Source organism: Lathyrus oleraceus, chromosome 6 (assembly GCF_024323335.1).
Source record: "Lathyrus oleraceus cultivar Zhongwan6 chromosome 6, CAAS_Psat_ZW6_1.0, whole genome shotgun sequence".
Lineage (NCBI taxonomy): Eukaryota > Viridiplantae > Streptophyta > Magnoliopsida > Fabales > Fabaceae > Lathyrus > Lathyrus oleraceus.
The window spans coordinates 478,218,163-478,239,353 of NC_066584.1; the positions used below are offsets into that span (position 1 = coordinate 478,218,163).

Here is a 21,191-nt window from a genome sequence, read left to right on the forward strand (position 1 = left end):
GGAAGTGTATGTTTTTCAATATTATTAGAGGTTTTGAGAGAACTTTTTTTATATGTGGTAGAGATCTAACACAAAAATGAATGAAAAAACGGTGTGGGATTCAAGTCATAAGCAAGACGTATAATTCGAGTCAGAAAATTAAGTGATTTGAATCAAGAGCAATGAACATATGAAAACCCATTTGTGTGATTCGAGTCACATAATCGGTTATTCGAATCACATGATCCGAGTCATGAAATTTGTTGATTCAAATCAGAGTTCTAGAAACAAAAAAGGAGAATTTCAGTTCAGTGTGATTCGAATCAAGCAGTCTTCTGATTCGAATCAAATTGTTGTGATTCAGATCATGAAAATGTGAAAAAGTTTTCTAAGCTCCCTGTAAGTCTGATTCGAGTCATGTCAATAATGTGATTCGAATCACACTATCAAAATCACATTTTTGCAAAATTTCAAGTGATTTTTGAGATTCTAATATTGTTATGATTTGAATCATTCTCAAATATAATTCTTGATAAAAAAAAACTCAATAGATTGACTTGAAGCATATTTCTTAAACTATAGTTAGACACTTTGATGTATGAAATACTTAGAATAGATTTAAAAATCAACATAGAGATGTGAAATCAAAGAGGTGACTTTATAACTAAATAAACAAGACCAAAAGTTTGAAAGACAAACAATCAAAACTTTTAATCCATGAGACAAAACTTTTAATCCATGAGACAGAGATATGCAACATGCAACTTCAACCTGAATACACTTGCAGGCCAATTAAAGCACATGCTTATAGAATACATCTAAAAAAAGATTGTGCACACTAGATACGAGTCACTTTTGTTGAATCAGAATCAGAATTGCTATGTAAAGGTTCAATTTGCAGACACTTGTGTTTATGCACAATCTTAGAAATACTTGATGTTACTTCTGAAAGACATTTTTAAACTCAAGTAAGACTTTGTTAAAACATGTCAACATTTTAATATGGGAATGAATTAAAAATAAAATCCGTAAGTCTCGCGTTGTTAGAAAATTATGTGTGCTTGTGTGTTAATTGAGAAAACTATATATCCATATTGTTTAGCTTACAAGCTAAAATTAGTTTCTAATATTATATAAAAAATTGTATTAAATATCTTTGTTAGCTTATTTCATTATTTAAGAAACACACATGTTTCATTACAAAACACACTAGGCATAACTCTTGAGCATTTTCTTCCTCACTCTCTTTACTTTGTGTTATTGAATTGTCAAAATGTCAATTTCTTTCCTTTTTCTTTATATTTATTGAATCTTTCGAGTATTTTTTAGATTCTCTTTTGGATAATTATTTGAATTTCTCCTCGTTCAAGAAATTATTTAAGGGGATCCAACAAAGATTATTAAACTCTCTTAAAGAAATTATTTAAATTTCGACTTGTGTGAGAAATTTTTAGGGTGGTTAAACGATCATTATTGAATTATCTTTAAAAAAATATTTGAATTTCTCATCATTTGAGAAATTATTTTGGATGATTAAACGACCATTATTGAATTTTCTTTGGAGAATTATTCAAATTTCTCCTAGTCTGAGAAATTATTGTCAAACGACCATTATTGAATATTGTCAAACAATCACTATCTGAAGGTGTATTTTTAGACTGATTATCTACGGTGCATAAATAATCATGTCAATTTTGAATTGGACTGTTTTATCTTGGAGGCATCGTGATTGATCGTCTCCCTTGCAAAATTTAAATAATATCGCGAAATGTTTTAAAAAGAACGATTTAATCCGCGAACGACCCAGTAATTTCCTTTGTAACATATTTTCAAAATCGTAAAACAAACCATAAATAAATAAATTAACGAGTAATTTGACACATGGATATCCACTATCCTAGACAAAATAAATTGCATATATAATATTTAAAATTGGTTATAGAATAAACTATTATGTATACAACTTCAGTGTTGTAAATTGGTTATAGGTCCTTTAAACCAATGCCTACCACTGATTAACCAGTAAGAAACTACAAGAATGATCAAACATCCAAGTGCAACAGGTGTGTAGTTAAGTGTCTCAATTGTTATTGGATATGAAACTGGCAATGAGAATAGTATAGATATGATCACCACCCAAATAACTGCAATCCAACCAACAATGATTCCGTAACGGCCCAAGTTGAAAGGCCCAGCAACAAAGTTCTTTCTTGCTAAAGTCACCCTAAAGAAGATAGGAAGTGCATAAGCAATGTAGAGATCAATCACTGCTATGGACACCATGGCTTCAAATGCCACTATACTTCCAAGAGACTGCAGTTTATATAAATTGTTCGAATTGAGTTAGAATGAAATAAACTGTTAAAGAGATACAATACAACAATATCGAGTCCTGTTAAGTCAGCTCAGTTGATAGCTGTGCAGGGACATCAGATACAACAATTTCGAACCATACCGTTAGGGCCATGCAAAATGATATAAAAACAGAAAGCCAAACTGCATATATAGGAACATCCTGCTTGTTAACTTTATGCCACAAAGACGAAAATGGCATGGCACCGTCTCTTGAGAAAGCATAAGCCATTCTGTACAAATTTTAAGCATCATAAGTAACTACACAAAAATTTAATCTTGCTTTAATGAAAATCACACTGAGAGCATCTGCAGTGAGTTTGTTACCTTGAATTGCTGGTAATTGTACTCATACCGCAGAAAAAAATGGCGACAGCAACAATTCCTAAGCAAATAATGCCTCCAATTCCATTTCCATATCTTGCTTTGAATGCTTGATAGAATATCTCAGCAATGGCATACCCGCCAGCGTCATTATTTTCATTCAAAAGGTAGGGGATGTCAGTAACGGCGTAGGTAATACCGATTATGTAACCCCAACCAACAATAACAGATATCCCAACAGCACTTATAATACCTTTTGGTCCATTCCTATCAGCATCCTTAGTTTCTTCTGTCTGAAAATTCAAGTTTGCAACAAACAACTCTTTATAGCAATGCTATATAGTACTGTAGCATAGCAGAATTTGAACAGGCGATTATTTTCTGTTTCATTCGCAATTGACAATACTGAAAGAAAAAGTGTTAAAAATGTTTACCATATGAGCTGACGCATCATAGCCGGAAAGTGTATACTGACTCATTAGAAGTCCTAAGAGAAACATGTATGGTCTGCTGTTGATTCCATCCCCATTATCAGCATTGAAATGAGTGAAAACAAACTTGGTACTAGCCCTTTCCGTCGCAACAGATGGAATGAGAATCATAAGCACAAAAACACCTATAAATTTGTCAGTTCCTATTAGTACTAGAAAAACCAAGGCATTTTGTCCTAAAGATCGAACAAGGAAGTTCTTCATACCTAAAACATTCCAGATAGCACCGAGTTGTCCTAAGAATGATAACACAGAGATTGGAAGGCTGTTTATCATACCATGAAGGAGCAAAATTCCACCATGGAAAGCAAGAACTACATATTTAGATGCTACGTATCCACCACCATTTTTCCCACCAGTACTAAGGAGAATGATGACCTGAATGAGTTGCGCAAGTGAAAAGTCTACACTTGTTGTCCCTGCCCACTGAAAATGTAAACAAAACTATAGCTTAAAATATGATTATTAGAAAAATTTTGACCATGCAGTGAAACATGAAGTATTTTGAATTCCAGAACATGTGACTCCTCAACAATACCAGGCCAATAATATTGAACCTGCAAGAAAAGAGAAACAAAGAACGGTAGGTCAGATAAGTGAAGGCAGGTGGACATGTTCATACCATATATTGTCCAGGACTGAACATCTGAAGCATGGACATAAATGGTGAATGACCCGATTAAATACATAAAGAAACAGTGTATGCTGGTTAAGATGTTGGCTAAGAAACATTTGAGTTTGTTTACCATCCAGTGATCCAGGAGGCAAAAGGTGCCCATTTGGGGCCAGCAAGCTTGGCACTCCAATAGTAAAGACCACCAGAAGTTGGAAAAGCTGAACAAACTTCAGCCATTGAAAGTGCAACAAGCATGGTGAAAGCTGAAGCCAAAAACCAACCATATTGCATAGAAACTGGGCCACCATAGTTCAACCCAGTGTTGTAAAGGGTGGTGATACCGGTGAGCACGGATATAATAGAAAAAGAAAGAGCAAAGTTTGAAACCACCCTGCAGTTGACAACCAACTCCAATGAATCCAAATCAAAACTAGAAATGAAAGCATAAAGGAGAAATAATAGAGATAATCTTTACGAGAGATCGCGCTTCAGTTCTTGTTTGTAACCAAGTTGAAGAAGACGGTTATGACCAGAGTCAAGTGAAGCATCACCATTGGTAACTACATGAGATGGGAGTGTCATGTTTTTGGTGACAGCTAATGCTTGCTTGCAGTCAAGAAATAGAAGGCACGTAGTCAAAACGTCTCGGTTATTGTCAAATTTGGCTTATCTATTGATGTCCACATGATATAAATTGTTTGTTTCTTTTGTCTTATAGTTAAGTGTAAGACACTCACGGCCGGTTCTCACTGTTGATCAATGTTTTATATTAATTAATATTAAGATGAACACCAACATAAAAGAGAAATGTTTTGGAAAAAATATAATACATCAAACATTTCCCATCCACTTTTTTCACGAAAAACATTCTAAGGAGTTTATGAAAATCAGCACACTTACATGCTTTGTCAATCTTTTCTCGTGTTGCAAAAAAAAATGCATACTTCAATTCCATGTCGCACAAAACATTCTCATTGTATACACAATAAATGGACTAAAAGCAGTAACAACAATCAGATACGTGGCCGAGACATGGATAGCTAGCAAAATACTCCAATTCAACAGCCATATAAGAACCAAGGCAATTGACATTGATTTCTTAACAGAGAATGACACCAAAGTGCCGATTATCTGCAACTGCAACTAAACCTCTCAAAATTCTATAATTTTTACAAATTATGGACATCTCATGATCTTTCCTATGTCTTTCGGGCAGTCAATGCATCCTTGCATTTTGTGCTAATCCACCACCTAACATGGGGCTCGAATCCCAGCTATTTCCCCGTGCATCTCCATCATGCTGAGATGGAATGTACACAGATACGGCCTGAAGCTCCGCGGATTGTGCAAGTTGACTGTCATTGTTGACGGGAGGCTGAACATTCCGAGATTCTGCTAACATCTGGAAATATGCATGGGGTCCCCAACCTACATATACAATTATATCGTATTACATTAAGGGTGTCATTAAATAAAAGTTTAATCAAGTGCTAACTTATTAAGTAAGTTATTGTAACAAACTTAATTAAGTAGTATTTCATAGGCAATTCTGGTAGATTATGAAAAAAACTAGAAACTGATTGGAATGTTTTAAGTTATTTTAATAAATATATCAAAACATTAATGTAAGTGCTTATGACACAAGATAAATTCAAATATATTCTAAATAAGCTCTTCCAAATGACTCCTAACTAAAAAATTTGAAGTCCAAAAGATAATTAGCATTGCTCAGAGATGACAAGGAAGCATAGCAGCATAAACAAAGATGCCAATCTACCAAGACTCCAAATTAATATATCTAGGGAAATATTTTTGTCTATTCCATGAATTTAACATAGGAAAAGTTCTGCAGTTGCAGGCATTGGAAACCTGATTACAATTTTGAAAGAAAAGCACAATGCCCCCTACTAGGAAAACCCATAAGAGCTGCTGATAAACAGGCTGGGGGTTTTGGTTGAAAATCCAGTCGACAAGATTTGGTATAATCCAAGTTTACTTTGAATTTTAGTCTAAGCTCAGCACTAAGCCCATATCACTAAGTTTAAATTAAATTATCGTCTTAAAATTTGAAACTTTGTTTTAGCATAAAAATGTATTTTTAAGACTACATATTAGGACACTAATCATTAAAATCCAGGCATAATAGAGATGTTATACTAGAGCAACTGTTTTCTAGATTAAGGTAAAAAAGTATTCACCAAGTTGAGCCTAGCCAAAAGGCCAAAATCAATCCAGGCCGAAATTTCAGATTTATATAGCATAGGGTGGATATGCCATGGACAGGAATAAAATCGAATTGCCATTACAACATAAAGGAATGATAGGATGAAGGGAATGATTCATGGACATACCATCAGTGTCATATGGAGGTGGAAAGAATTGTAAGTAACAAAAAGAAGCAATCGTCGTCCCTGATAAAATAAGTTCAAGTAAGAAACATTGCCAAAAGGTTTACAGAAATATTTAATCAATATGGCTTCAATAAACAACCTATAAGACCTCCAGCAAATACATCTTGCCAATGATGCCAATAATCATCAACACGAGAGACAGCAATCAATGCTGCCATGAGGACAGGTAAGAGAACAAGACAGAGCTTTGCAATGTGACCATTCCGGTCAAACACCCTAACTTTTCCTGAAAGATACCAAGACAGATAAACAAGACCCGCAAAGGACCCTGCATACCCAAAAAAATGACTTTCTGAGCTTATATTGTGGTAGTTCATACAGCTACTGCTAAATTAAAAATTGAGAACAAACAAAAGGATCATAACATTTTCTATTTTCATTTACAGAAAGGTCACCTTACTTTCAACTTGGTTCAATATTTTAATGATTTATAAATGAAATACTGTTAATTTTTTCATTATTTCCTGTACAGTTTTTTAAAAACAAAAAGCTTTGTTAAAATTGATGATATTTTTGTGATTATCAGTGAAAATAAGAATTGAAAACAAAAATATTTTTTTCAAAATAGACCCTAAGTTAGTAAAAAGCACTTACAAGATGTATGCCCACTTGGGAAACTTTTGTGACCTTCCTTAATAACACTACTATCTCCATTACACAGAACATCACCTGTTACTTTGTCAAACACCTGAACATTTCATGAAGCAATGCCATGTTTACTGATCAAATGACCATTTAATAAAAAAATTATGTATCACATGGTAATTAAATTATATTAATAGGACTATCTTGGTAGTTGATAAAATTGAACACCCACCCCTGTTCCATTAGGGAAACAGCGCCAGAAGAAATCCGGCCGTGGCCGTCCAACACCATCTTTGATAGCATCAGTTATCACCGCAGTAATGAGTACAGAAAATAGAAGGCCTGATGCATTTAGTAATAGTAACGTTATGATATATCAGTGATGAAATAAGAAGGATAGGGGGAAAAACTTTAGAAGGTTCAGAAATGCACCCAATATGGCATGGTGAAAGTCATAAACATCGTTTCGAATGAAATAGTAGACAAGAAAGATGACAAGTGGCAGCAATACTGCTATTACCTGTTCAAAAATTAAAATTCAAGAGTTTATAATCTTGAGTGTTGATCAAGTCAAGAGCAAGCATAACATAGTCTCAAACATCTAGCAAGGTACGGCTATTTGAAGTGAAGCAAAAACATACCGGAACTGCCCAAAAGGGAATAGTGTTATCCTTTAGTGGGTATCTAAGGTCCGTCAACATCCCCTCTCCAACAAAACGATGAAATGGCTCTATTATATTCAAGACAGCATCAATTACCACAAGAAGCAAGAGAATCAACCAGTCATGCATATGTATCCTTGCGACTCTAGCTCCATGTGATCTGATAGTGTGTACACCCAACTGAATTTCTGGCATTTTTTTCTGCAATTGACTAAAATGTAGGTTAGCAGGAATTATGATAGTAATCAAAGCACTTCAGTTCACAAATTTAGGGATATATATATATAGCTAGAGCAAAAACAGAAAGGAGAATGTGTTCATTTACAGCTGATCTTCAAGGTATCTGATAGACACCTAATAGTAAAGAGGGTGTATGTGAGGGAGAAGAGGAAGCTAATTACAACTCATAAATAGCCTACATATAAAATCATAAAAAGCCTGTATATAAGTTAGGAGTTAGTTGGGAACTCGGTGAGGCTTTTTGTTTTTGCTGGGTTTTATTTTGAGCTTGCCCCCCTTTTGTGATAAAAAAAAAGTTGAGAACTCAGTGAGGACTGCAGGTGACAGCTGCTCCTCAAAATCACCTTTGTATTCTTCCTGATTGCATTTGATCAGGGGTTACAGAATAATAATTCAGGGTCCTATTGCCCTAAATTTCATCATCAGTAGCCATGGTCCCAAAAAAACAGAACTCCCACTCTAACTTAAAAAAGGCCTCCATCTAATTTTTTGTTTTAGGCCTACATATATATTGGGCCATCCCTGATTAAAATTTGAGAAAGTGAAGATAATTTGGGAGTGTTCTCTGTCAAGAAAAGATTGAGAAACTGATTCTGACATTCTTCATAATGTACAATGAGACTTCTTATAGGGATGAAGCCAGAAGAGGCTCAAAATAACCACTAGATTACTGACACTAACTGAATATGTCGACTCAGCGCATCCAGCTACTTACAAGTTACCACTAGGTAATGAACACTAACAGAATATGTTGATTCAACATATTCATTTACAAGGACTATCAACTACACTTACTACCATCTACACTAGCTACTTGATGATGTAAATAAGTTAAACTATACAAGAGCATATACAGTTTTCAAAAATACAGACACTTATACACCATACAAAAATACATAATATGAATACTAATACTGTACAAACAACGACACTATACGGAAGTTTCATGTTTATTTGAGATTTTTATTGCATCATATCAATGGTTATTAGTTAATGTTTTGTTTTTCTACAAACACAAAGCTTATGTTTTTTTTTTGGATAAACACGAAGCTTATGTTAATAAAATGTTTTAACTTCCAAATTTACCATGTACGACTAAATCCGGATTATCTGTCCTAGACTCTTGATTAATAATCAATTTATCTATATTTTGACACATCCCAAAATGAGGTCACAGATTCAAACTTTTCTTAAACCTTGTCAAAGGCATAAAAACACCTCCTAAATCTAATATAGACCTTATCTGAGTTACCTTCTTGTTTATGACAGTTTCTGAATTGCAATAAATTTACGAAAAGATCCATATAAGCTTCAAAGTGTTAATACGAAGTTCGATGAAAAGCTTCTAATTGAAATGCCAAAGTTAATTCCAACTTATATAAAAACCTATTCTTTACAAAACTTGTAACTACTTTAATTTTCATTTTAATACAGTTCTTTCCAAAAGTGTTTCTTAATAAGTTAATCTAAATTGCCTCTTAATACTCAAACTAAAGGTTATCACAAGCTCCCAAAATATCTCTGATACAAAAACTCCCATAACAATTTGAAGAACACACACTTCACTTCAGCCACAAAATTCATAACCGATATTTAAGTTCTCTCTATCACCAGAAGAACTCAGAAGTATCAAGTACAACAATTCATCACCTAAGCATAAAATTAAAATACAGAAGAAAAAAATCTAAATCCACTTAGCATTTCGCAATCTCTCTGAATAACAATCATACAGTTTGCATGCATAAGGGTTTCATATTTTCATATCCTTCAAAAAAATCAAAAGCACAAATTCCGAATGGAGCATTCCACAAATTGCATCCATAAAACAAACATTAGTAATAAACAACAAAAATTGAATGAATCAGAAACTCAAAAATCACCGATCCAAAACAAACCAAACACAAATTCGAAAAGAATGAAATGAAAAAAGTGCGAAAGTAAACAAAAAATATAATAATATAAATTGTTGATTAGTTAATTCCAAAAGTTTCTAAACTCTTGTGGTTTTGAATTATGAAAACAAATACAGAAAAAGAAAGAAATAAAGCATGTGCAGTAGAGTAGACAAAAACAGAGAAAGTGAAACGCGCGGAAAGAGTAAAGATGAATCACAATGCGATGAGAAAGAGAAAGAGAAAGAGAGAGGCACCTGCAATTGCACGTGCGTGAGATTCGCGGCGGCGGAAGACGGATGAGGGAGGAAGAAGAAGAGAATGAATTTATGATCGGTGGTGGCGGCGAGTAATAGAGTGTGTGAATAGCAAAATGAATGAAATTCAAAATAGTATTGAAAGAGAAGGCGCGTGGGATTATTATTGTTCTACTTTTTTTGACTCAAATTATTGGGCGAAGTTGAAACGAAGAGGACGCGGTTTTTATTTTTGGGGTATGAATGAGCTTCGTTAGATTTTTTATTTTTTTTTAGGGAATCTTCGTTAATAAAATCATTAATAAAATATTTTAATTAAATTAAATCTCATTAATTTATTATTTGTATGCACTTTAAAAAATATACAAACAAACAAAATTAACGTAGAGACAGATATTTTTTAAGAGAGAAAAGTGCTGACAGATCCTGAACTAAACACCTTTATTAGTACTAATATTTTTTATTACTTATTGTTAAACATTTACTTGATATATTCTGGAACTAAAAAACAAAACTGGAAATTAGCTTTTTTTATAAACCCTTACTTTTTCTTGTCCCCTTTTCCTTTTGGCTTTTCCTTCTTTTTGACTACTCATGCAGAGTTTTAATTATTGATGATTATTATTTTGTTTAAATTATATTATTATTATTATTACTACTATGCTAGTAGTATATTAGTTCAGCTACCTTTTATTAGGGCATTAGTTACGTTTTTTTTTCTGCATAAGGGAGTGGTTACTGCTAGTAATAGTATATTAGTTCATCTACTTTAAAATTTCTGAAATTCGGTTGCCGATATTTTATTGCATTTATTAATTGTAAAAATGTCAACATATAGTGCCAGTTAGATAAAGACTTTTTTTTTCTTGAATTTTTTATTATCTAGCTAAATACCATAGTGAAAGGTACATGTTCTACTAAGCTTATTGTAAAATACTAGTACTTAAAAGGGCAAAAAAAAAAAATTAAAAAATGAAGCTTATTTATGTTTAAAACAAGTAGAAGATTGTCTTGTGCTAACTCTTGGCTTAAAGTGACACATTGGAACTGCCACTTCGTCAAGACTTAAGATTGATACAATAATAAAATGTTTAGTTATGGTGTTTCTTGGGGGGTTTTGTGCAAACAAGAAGACAATGTAGACGATTGGATAATTATACAATTTCAGACGTTTCATGGGTTTTTGTGAGTTTCTTACGTTTCATTCCAATTATTTTACAATTTAATTTATGATTTTCATTTTTTTATTTGTTTTTTTTAAATTAATAATTGAGTTCTTCAAAATACTTGATTGAAATGATAAAAAATCTCTTTCAATTTAATGAGATATCAAATTTATTTATACATATAAATAATGAGTAATATTTATATCAAAATGACTCATCTTTAAAATAATATATAGTGTATTATATAAGCGTTTTAAATAATTCTCTTTAAATAATAATGGTGTACGTAACACTCCAAAATTTATATACAAATTAATATAATTATTATGATGTGTTTGAATATAATAATAATAATAATAATAATAATAATAATAATAATAATAATAATAATAATAATAATAATAATAATAATAATAATAATAATAATAATGTAGGTATGAAATGAAGGACTTGTTTAGAAGAAATATAAATAAATAGATAAAATAATATGTATGATTAATTTTCGATAATCTTTGATCACATGTGTTCTTTTTAGAGAATATTTTTTTTTTCGTATTATTGAGATTTTTTCCATTAAAATAAGTTTTGCATATCATAATAATTTGTGTCTTGTGTAGTGATTATGGTCGTGTTAAATTTCATATAACATAAATAAAATTTATTTTTAAATAAAAGAATTAATAATTATATTTTGATCAGTGAAGTGTTTTTGTTATTGTTTTATATTTTTTTATGGTGGATATGATTCAACGTGGATAAGGAAATTGACCCTTACAATTAACATTCTAGGTATTCAAGAAAAAATGCATGATTAATGATTGAATGTGTTGTTTGAAGTAAATACTACTTGAAGTGAGTACGAAGTAAATAGGATTTTTGAGAATACAATATCTTGAGTGTAAACTATTTTTATTTCAATTTTGTTAGCATTCGGGGAATTTTGACAATCGCTTATTTTTCATCGTGTTTACGTTTCTCCGAAATTTTTGTTATCTTAATAATTATCCCATTTTATAAATTAAGTGATATTAACATAATAGCCTTAAATTTTAAAATAAAACATTTTTAATAATATCTCAAATGAAAGGCCAGGAAGTTATAATGGGTATCAAAACAATAATAACTTTTTGGGATGAAACAATTTCATATGATGCTTGTCTTTGAGTGATGTGTTAAAATTTTGATTTTTAGTTGTTGGATTTGTTATTTTTTTCATCCTTAATATATCATATATCAAAAGTCATTTGTGCTTATAAGATGCTTGATATATATATATATATATATATATATATATATATATATATATATATATATATATATATATATATATATATATATATATATATATATATATATATATATATATATATATATATATATATATATATATATATATATATATATATATATATATATATATATATATATATATGTGTGTGTTTGTTTTTGAATTGGAGTTTTTTTTGTGATATATGTGTTTGTTCTTGATTTGAAGTTTTTTGCTGTAGATATATAAACATTTGTTGTGGTCTATTTGTTTGAAATATTTTTAAATATTTGCAATTTTGGTTTATCGCTGATTGATAGCCTCTTTTTTTTTCTTCTGTTATTGAGGAGAAAACATATTTCAACTCCAAGTTGAAAATATAAACTCGTACTTTTTACAATAGTATTCGGTATCTATGTTATTATTAAAAAATATTTGTTATAAGTTATAAAATTATTTGATTGATTTTAGAGTTTAATATATGCTAAGAGTCTTGGTGCACATGGTGAAATGGATGAAGATGGAAGAAGAAAGAGAGAATAACAAATTCTAACAAACTTCCAATACTCTGATAAAATTGTTACAGTAAATGGTTGCACACACATATTATTCTTAGAGCTATTACGTTGTTTAATGGCTAAGCACACTACTATTTATATACACAAACAATAATGTCACGTAAGCGAAATACTAAAATACTGAATTTTATCCTTCAATATTATCCTTTAATTCAAGATTTAACTAATCAAAATTAACAACACCAATTCCATCCCTCAAGTGGAGAAATTGACCAGTCTTGATCGCTTTCATCAAAATATCAGCCAACTAATTCTGAGTGCTATAGTGCATAACTTCTAGCACTCCATTCTGAACCTAACTTCTCATAAAATGATACTTAGTCTCAATATGCTTGCTTCTCCCATGCCACATTGGGTTCTTTGCAAGATTGATTCCATACTTGTTATCAATCATCAGTTTCAGATGCTTGTTTACCTTGATCTTCAGATCCTACAGTAAATTCAGTAGCTAGGCAGCTTGACACGCATCCATAACACATGTAATATATTCTGCTTCACATGTTGACAGAATAACAACTTGTTGCTTCTTGAAACACCAATAAATAGGACTTCCCATAAACTTAAACAAGCATCCATAAGTACTTCTTTTGTTAACTCTGTCTCCGCACCAATCAGAGTCTGAGTAAGCCATCAACTCTGAGTTAGCCTTTCCTCTAGAAGGGAACAAAACTCCATACTTCAGAGTTCCTTTTATATACCTCAAAATCCCGACAACACTTTGGTAATGAGACCATTTCGGTTTACTCATGAACTTACTAACCATTCCAACTGCATAGCCAATGTGAAATATGGTATTACATAAATACCTCAGAGAGTCCACCAACTGCTTGAAAGTTGTGACATCTACATCATCACCTTCAGAATCAGAATCCAATTTGTGATTTATTTATGCAGGTGTGACAACAGCCTTACAATTCAGCAACTTGAATCTCTTCAGAAGCTCAAGTTCTTCTTTCATGTCCTTCCACCACGCTTTCTTCTTGAGATCTTATTCAACACTCACTAGTTCAGAGTCTATTAACATGACACACTGAACGACTTCTCCCTCAGGGTCTACTTCAGTATCTTGCAACATGTCAAACTCTGCAAATCTTATTGGTATTTGTATGATTCTTTGTGGCATCTGAACTTGTTCAGAATCTCCTCCTGACGCTAGAACAATATCAGATGATGGAACCCCACAAGTACCACCTTTAGAGGCATGGCCACCTTCAGAGTCTAAAATATTACCATAGTCTGGATCTCCACCAGAGTTTGAATCACCACCAGAATCTGGATCAAAATCAGATTCACCTTCAAAGTCATTTTTTGATTCTGACTCATCTTCAGCTTTAGAGTCATCTTCTGACTCTGACTCATCTTCAGCTTCAGAGTCATCTTTTGACTCTGACTCGTCTTCAGAACCCTCATATTCTGACTCTTCTTCATAACCTTCAGATTCTGACTCATATTCAAAATCAGACTCGACTTCAGATTTAGAGTCATCTTTTGACTCTGACTCATATTCAAAATCTCCTTCAGAATCAGAAATAATCGCACAGGTTCATCATCATCAGATTCATAAGCCATCAATAGCACATGTTCATCATCATAATCTCCTCTGGCTATGTTTGCTTCTTCTGACTTCCTTTCCTTGTTTGATTAACAGTCCTTAGCAAAGTGGCCAAACCTATTACAACAGTAGCATTGAACCATTCTCTTGTCAAGCTTCTCCCTTCCCTTCTGATGTTTCTTTTCATCAGAATTGGAGGCTTCTAACTCTTGATACCTATCATGTATTTTCTTGGCCTCTGACCAAGACTGCTTCTGGACCTTCTTGACAAAAGAAGCTTTCAGAGCCTGCTCTACCTCTCTCTCAGAGGCTCTTTCAGTCAGACGCAACTCTTGCGCCTCTAGACTGCTTTGTAACTCTTTTATTCTCATGGTGCTCATATCCTTAGAATATTCAATTGCTACAACGATGTAATCAAACTGAGGAGTAAGAGATCTAAGTACCTTCTCAATGATACTTTCTTTTAAGAGAGTTTCTCCACATGACATCATCTCATTTGTGATCAGAATCACTCTGGAGATGTAGTCAGGTACCTTTTCATCGTTCTTCATGCTGAGATTCTCATACTGCTTACGTAAAGACTAAAGCTTCACCTTCTTCACTGATGCATCATTGTCGTAGCACCGTATCGGTGTGCCCCACACAGCCTTCGCCGTTGTTGAATCGACGACTTTCTCAAACACGTTCACATCCACACACAGATGGATGTAGAACAACGCCTTCTGATCCTTCTTCCTCATATCACGTTGAGCATTTCTCTGCGTATCTGTTTCATTTTCTGGAAGTTCAACTTGTATGTAACAGTCGTTGACGAGATCAAGAACATCTTGAGTGCCAAACAACACAACGTATCTGAATTGTCCAATGATTCTAGTTCTTTCCATCGAACACTGGAAACTTGGTACTCAAATTACCGTTTTCGTTCATCTTCAACCTTGTGCAAAACTCAGATCTCACCAGACACTAGTGTTTCCCAATTCCGCAAAATCAAGAAATGTGATTCTGTTACGATTCCAATCAAAAGTTTAACACAAACTCAAGAAACGAAATCAATCACACAACGCCTCACCGTTCACTCGTGTTTTCCTGTGTTTCCCTGTGGATCTGAACCGGAACTCTAGATATCGATTGTTGGTGCACAAGATGAAATAGATGAAGATGACAAGAGAGAGAATAACAAATACTAACAAACTTTCACTATTATGCTAAAATGGTTACGGTAAATGATTGCACACACTGCTCCACATAATACTTTTACAACTATTACATTACTTAATGACTAAGCAGACTACTACTTATATACAGAAACAATAATTTGTGTGATATAAGAATTTTGATTCTTATTTATGTTACTATTAATTAATTGTGTATTTTTTTATGTAAACGATCATGTATTAATTTACTTAGAAATATAACGAATGATATAATTATATTTTATTGAGGTATTAATAGATTTTAGTGAAGATGAATAGTAGTCCATGATGAGAGAATTAAAACTTTTACCCTAAAATTTTAACTATTATAGATTTAAGAGATTACAAGACAAATAAAAAATAATTATTATAGATTTTTAGCAAGTTTCTTGCGATAGAGTTAAGAGATTACAAGACAAATGAAAAATAACTATTATAGACTTTTAGCATAAATTAGGGTTTATTTTTATGGATTTAATTGAAATACACTGACAGTGTAAAAGGATTTTACACCGTCAGTTAATCTTAGACGTTGAATATTAAAATAAGTAAATGATGATGAATTGACAGTGTAATTTTTTTTTAATAATTAATTTATATTTTTATTTAGAATATTCCGTTGAAAAAATTTATTAACGAAGATGAAGATTATTTATTAGAAACTATATATGAAATCAATTTTATTTAAATAATTTAAAACATTTGAAGAGTTTTGTGAATACGATTATAGAAAAAAAAATCTTTGAAAAGTTATAAAAATTAAAGGTTTAGAGATATTTATGGTTTGTTATAATTTGAAAAGATTTAATTTTTGGAATATGTTTTAATTATTTAGTCTCATAAATAGTTATTAATGTTTAAAATGAAAAAAAAAACATTTAAGTGATTTAGAATCTGTTTACCAAAATAAGTTTTTTTTTTTGTTTTGGATCCATGGACTAGTTGAAAACATTCTCTATTATAATAGGTGATTGGTATAATTTTTAAAAATGTCTAATTTTGATATATTCAATATGTAAAGTTAGAATTGAATGAAGATTATGATTTTTCGTTGTAAAATTAAAAACATTTGATTTTTTTTGGAAGCAAAACTTATAGGAATTTTATTATTTAGTTTGAAAAAGTAATTGTTTTTTTTTTTGTGTGTGTGGTGTTCATGCTATTATAATGATTTAATATGAAATTAAATTATTAGAAAAATCTCCTACATATAATTAGTTATGATTGCAGAGTTTTTACTTTATAAGTTAATTAATAACGTTAGAGTATATAAGTTTTGAAACGTTGGAAATATGTATGTAAAAATAAGATTATTGAAAATAATTTTTTTGAATATTGTTTGAATTTTAAAATGATTTTCTTGAAATATAAATAAGGTACAAATATTTATCTTTTTCAAAATATTGTTATTGAAAAGTTGAAATGATTGCATAAGATTCTTTTAAAAGTATTATAAGACTAAGAGAAATGTTGAAGAAAAATAGATTATTTACATAGTTTTTAGAATTATAACTTATATAAAATTATAAATACTTCTAGTGTTTATTAAATATATTTTTTTATAAAAAAATATTAAAATTTTGGTTATTAAAGAAGTTTTAAAATTATATTAGGAGAGGTTTCTTGTATAATTATTGCGATGGAATTGTAAAATTAGTTTTGAGAAAAAGAATGGAAAATTATCTTTTCCTTTATAAATAATCTGCTCGTAGATTTTAATTTATATAACTTTGTTTCATTAATTTATTTGAATAATTTTAATTTTACAAACACTTTTTAATATTTTAGAATTTTTAGTTTCAAAGGCAAAATTATTTAAAGAGGTAATAATGTAATATCTCAAAAAAATTATACAAATTATATATATTACTATGATGTTCAAGTATATCTGAATAATGATAATAATAATATTAATAAATATGTATGGAATGGAGGATTTGTTTATAAGAAATAAAAATAAATAATTAAAAAATATATAGAAGATTAATTTCTGGTAGTCTTCGGTCACACTTATTTTTTTAGAAAATGATTCTTTTTGTATTATTGAGACATGCATTATATAAGGTGCATGTAAAGGAGTCACTTTGTGTGAGTAGTTTTCGTGGCAAGTTTGATATTTTTTGGGTCTTTGTGGTAGTAGTAGTATTTGTGGCAAGATTGATACTTTTCGTCATTTGTGGGAAGTTTGATGCTTTTCAGCCGTCATATCTTCATTCCCAACCTTCATACAAATCTATAATTTTTTCAAATCGATGAGAACATATGTGTTTATTTATGAGGTATTCTTGTGTTTATTTAGTGATTATTGTATTTTTCAATGCATCAACGTGTATTTCTCAAGTGAACATAGTCAATACAAAAATAATAAAGTTTGTCCGTCAAGCCAAGAAAATCTCAAAAGACAATATAAACTTCAACAAAGCAATAACTATATATGGGTAGTATATGAGAATAAAATTACTTATACAATCTTCGTCAAATCATAAGGTGATACAATTATAAGCCCCAATTCCCAAGACAACTCAAAAGCAATTAGGAAATTATGATTTATATTTAATTGTGTGTATTTAGTATTTACAATTTAGTAGATGAACAAACCTTGTTAAATTTGGTTAAAACACATTGTATAAAAACGAGCACATACCATTTCCACTATATGTTCACTTGATAAAAACACTTTGGTGCAATGAAAGATATAACAATCACTAAATAAACATACATGAATACCTCATAAACAAACACATATATTCTCATCGATTTGAAAAAATTATGGGTTTGTATGAAGGTTGAGGATGAAGATATGAACACAATCATAGAATTAAGGACTAAAACCAAAAAAAGATTTAGGTTATAGGGACTAAAACAAAAAATGCACAAACTTATAGGGACAAAAAGACTATTTAACCAAGAATTTTGGGTTTGTGTTCATATCTTCATCTCCAACCTTCATACAAACCCATAATTTTTTCAAACCGAAATTTTTTCTTTGAACAATATCATGGTCTTTGAAATGGGTTTTATCAGGATTTGACGTAGAAGCTCTGAGTCTGCTTATGGAGCTCCATGGATGATGGGGTTGGTGAGAAGAGAAACATAAGCATTTTATGATGAAAAAGATAGGGAATTGAGGGAAAGGTAGCTTCTTTTTGAAATGGAGTTTGCAGAACATAAAATAAAGGTGAATATGAAAAAAAAATGGATGTTGAAGGTGGAGTTTGAAAGTGAGAAAAAATGGAGGTTAGAGGTGGATTGAGGAAGAAGAAGATATTTTGTAAAATTATATTTTTTTGGATTTCGTCCTCCCATGCCTTGTCACTGGTGCCATGTCACTAGATGTTTGCCACCTCCTCTTTTTTGTAATAGATTGTTAACATCAGAGACTAACACCAAAAGAAAATCAACAGTTAGGGACTTCGTCCGAAAAAATAAAATTTAGGGGCTAAAGCCAAAAACACGTTAACTTATAGGAACTAAAACATTATTTAAGCCATTTTAAAATAAACAATCTTTTTAACAAAATTTTAATAATATCTCGGATAAAAGTCCAGAATATTATAGTGTATGTCACTAAACGACATGAAACCAATATGGTTCCTTCGTAAAAAATTGATTACTTTAGTACCATGAAACGTTGTTAGTAATAAGACAATTATAAAGTTGGTTAAATGGATATTTCATGAGTAATTAAAAGAGACATGAGTGATTTGGAGAGTTTTCCGCCAACATAATGGGAGTAATGTCTATGAACCCTTAGTTCACTATAACTATAAGATGCATATTCATGCTTAAATATATCCATGATTGAGTTTATTTGTTGTTATTAAGTATACTTGTGATAAGTGTCAAAATACGTAACATAAGCACTTATTAACTTATTTTGCAATCAATCGATGAAAAACCCCTTAAATTTATCAGTAAAACACAATAAAATGCTTGCATGAACTTTTTAAATGTGTGTTCATTAACTACAAGTAAAAAGAATCAACAAAACACAAAAATTAATCAAAAAGCACCTTCCAACAACCAAAGCTCAATAAGCCAATAACAGGGTATCATTAAGCGAGCAATGAAGACTAAAGAAGACTTCATAGTCAAGTTATGAGTGCAATTTTCTGTTAGATATATTTTGTATAATGTCAAAAACTAGGATACTTCCGCATTTATGTATATTGGATGGTATCCTATGAGTCTTAATGTTCATCTTAGTATTAGGAAGCATAAAAACATTTTAAAATGAGTTAGAAATGGTTCCATGCATGAAAAACAAGTTTTTATGGGAAAATAATCTATGTGTCGACACATATGTGCTATAGGTCGACACATAGAAGAAATTTTTTCCTATGTGTCGACACATCCGATTTTCAAGTCAACACATGTAGCTCATTTTTAAATCCTATAACTTGTGTTTGATGTGACGCCTATACAGGTCAACACATGACCTATACATCATTAGATTGTCTCTAGTTCGACTGATTTCTTTCTTGTTGGTGACTTCTGCCATTTGAATTGTTGTAGCCTCCTCTACCTTTATTCCCATCCATTTTCCTTTACCTTTCTTTTCTTTTGTTGACTCTTCCTGCAGAGCTACATCACTTTTCGTCTTGCTTGCAGATCTTTCAGCAATTCTTTGTTCATGAGATTCAAGCTTCCCTTGAAGCTCTTCTTTTGTCAGGCTTGACAAGTCCTACGATTCTTCTAGCTTGCCAAATAAAGTTGTGAGATCAAGTGTTACAAGATCATTCGTTTCTTTGATTGCGGCGACCTTGGGTTGTCATTCCTTATTAAGACACCTCAAAACTTTATTAGTAGCAATATCATTAGAAATGGGCTTACCTAGAGTATTCAATCGATTAATAAGATGTGTGACCTCTTTTGCATGTCGGCAATGGTTTGACCATGCTTTATACAAAATAGTTCAAACTCTTGATTCAAGGTATTGATCCTAGCTTGTTTAACTTCATTAGTTTCCTCATGGGCAATTTCTAATGTGTCCCACATAGCTTTGGAGGTTTCACAATGGGAAACACAATAATATTTATCAACGCCGAGTGTGAATATGAGAATATTGTATGCCTTCTAATCACGTGACCAAAATTTCTTATCATTATCATTCCATTGATCTTCAGATTTTGGTACGACAATGTCTTCACCATTGGTCATTATAATTTGATTAGGATAATTGATGATGATGTTTCATACACCCTTATTAACCGAGTTGATATGAACACACATACAAGCTTTCCAATAGCCATAATTTTCACTGGTAAAAGTGGGTGCTCTATTGTACACCCCTTTGGATGCTTATTAGAAAATGGCTACCGAACCTAAAGGGGCGTATAATAGAGCACCCACTTTTACCAGTGAAAATTATGGCTATTGGAAAGCTTGTATGTGTATCTATATCAACTCGGTTGATAAGGGTGTATGAAACGTCATCATCAATTATCCTAATCAAATTACAATGACCAATGGTGAAGGCGTTGTCGTACCAAAACCTGAAGATCAATGGAATGATAATGATAAGAAATTTTGGTCACATGATTAGAAGGCACAAAATATTCTCATATTCGCACTCGGTGTTGACGAATATTATTGTGTTTCCCATTGTTAAACCGCCAAAGCTATG

The 21,191-nt window shown here is 31.4% G+C and overlaps 3 protein-coding genes across 4 annotated transcripts; all 3 read right to left on the reverse strand.

Annotated features, from left to right (window-relative positions):
* Nucleotides 1-1,877: 1,877 nt before the first annotated feature.
* LOC127098414 (amino-acid permease BAT1 homolog) lies at nucleotides 1,878-4,803 on the reverse strand. The gene is made up of 9 exons (XM_051037006.1): nucleotides 4,663-4,803; nucleotides 4,238-4,511; nucleotides 3,893-4,153; nucleotides 3,685-3,703; nucleotides 3,353-3,572; nucleotides 3,090-3,271; nucleotides 2,659-2,948; nucleotides 2,435-2,564; nucleotides 1,878-2,292 (listed from the first exon to the last, which is right to left on the reverse strand). Exons 2-9 carry the CDS (start codon nucleotides 4,342-4,344, stop codon nucleotides 1,945-1,947), a joined length of 1,557 nt encoding a protein of 518 aa, XP_050892963.1. The 5' UTR covers nucleotides 4,345-4,511; nucleotides 4,663-4,803; the 3' UTR covers nucleotides 1,878-1,944.
* On the reverse strand, nucleotides 4,719-10,034 carry LOC127098415 (lipid phosphate phosphatase 2). 2 transcript variants are annotated; one of them, XM_051037008.1, is made up of 8 exons: nucleotides 9,810-10,034; nucleotides 7,400-7,631; nucleotides 7,191-7,278; nucleotides 6,991-7,100; nucleotides 6,768-6,861; nucleotides 6,253-6,441; nucleotides 6,114-6,173; nucleotides 4,719-5,190 (listed from the first exon to the last, which is right to left on the reverse strand). In XM_051037008.1, exons 2-8 carry the CDS (start codon nucleotides 7,613-7,615, stop codon nucleotides 4,979-4,981), a joined length of 969 nt encoding a protein of 322 aa, XP_050892965.1. In that variant the 5' UTR covers nucleotides 7,616-7,631; nucleotides 9,810-10,034; the 3' UTR covers nucleotides 4,719-4,978. The 2 variants fall into 2 exon arrangements, with proteins under 2 accessions (XP_050892965.1, XP_050892964.1); XM_051037007.1 differs by having other exon boundaries at nucleotides 7,400-7,621; nucleotides 9,810-10,033.
* A 3,774-nt stretch (nucleotides 10,035-13,808) lies between these two features.
* LOC127096355 (uncharacterized) lies at nucleotides 13,809-14,743 on the reverse strand. Its single transcript, XM_051034937.1, has 2 exons — nucleotides 14,467-14,743; nucleotides 13,809-14,332 (listed from the first exon to the last, which is right to left on the reverse strand). Exons 1-2 carry the CDS (start codon nucleotides 14,741-14,743, stop codon nucleotides 13,809-13,811), a joined length of 801 nt encoding a protein of 266 aa, XP_050890894.1.
* Between the last annotated feature and the right edge of the window lie 6,448 nt (nucleotides 14,744-21,191).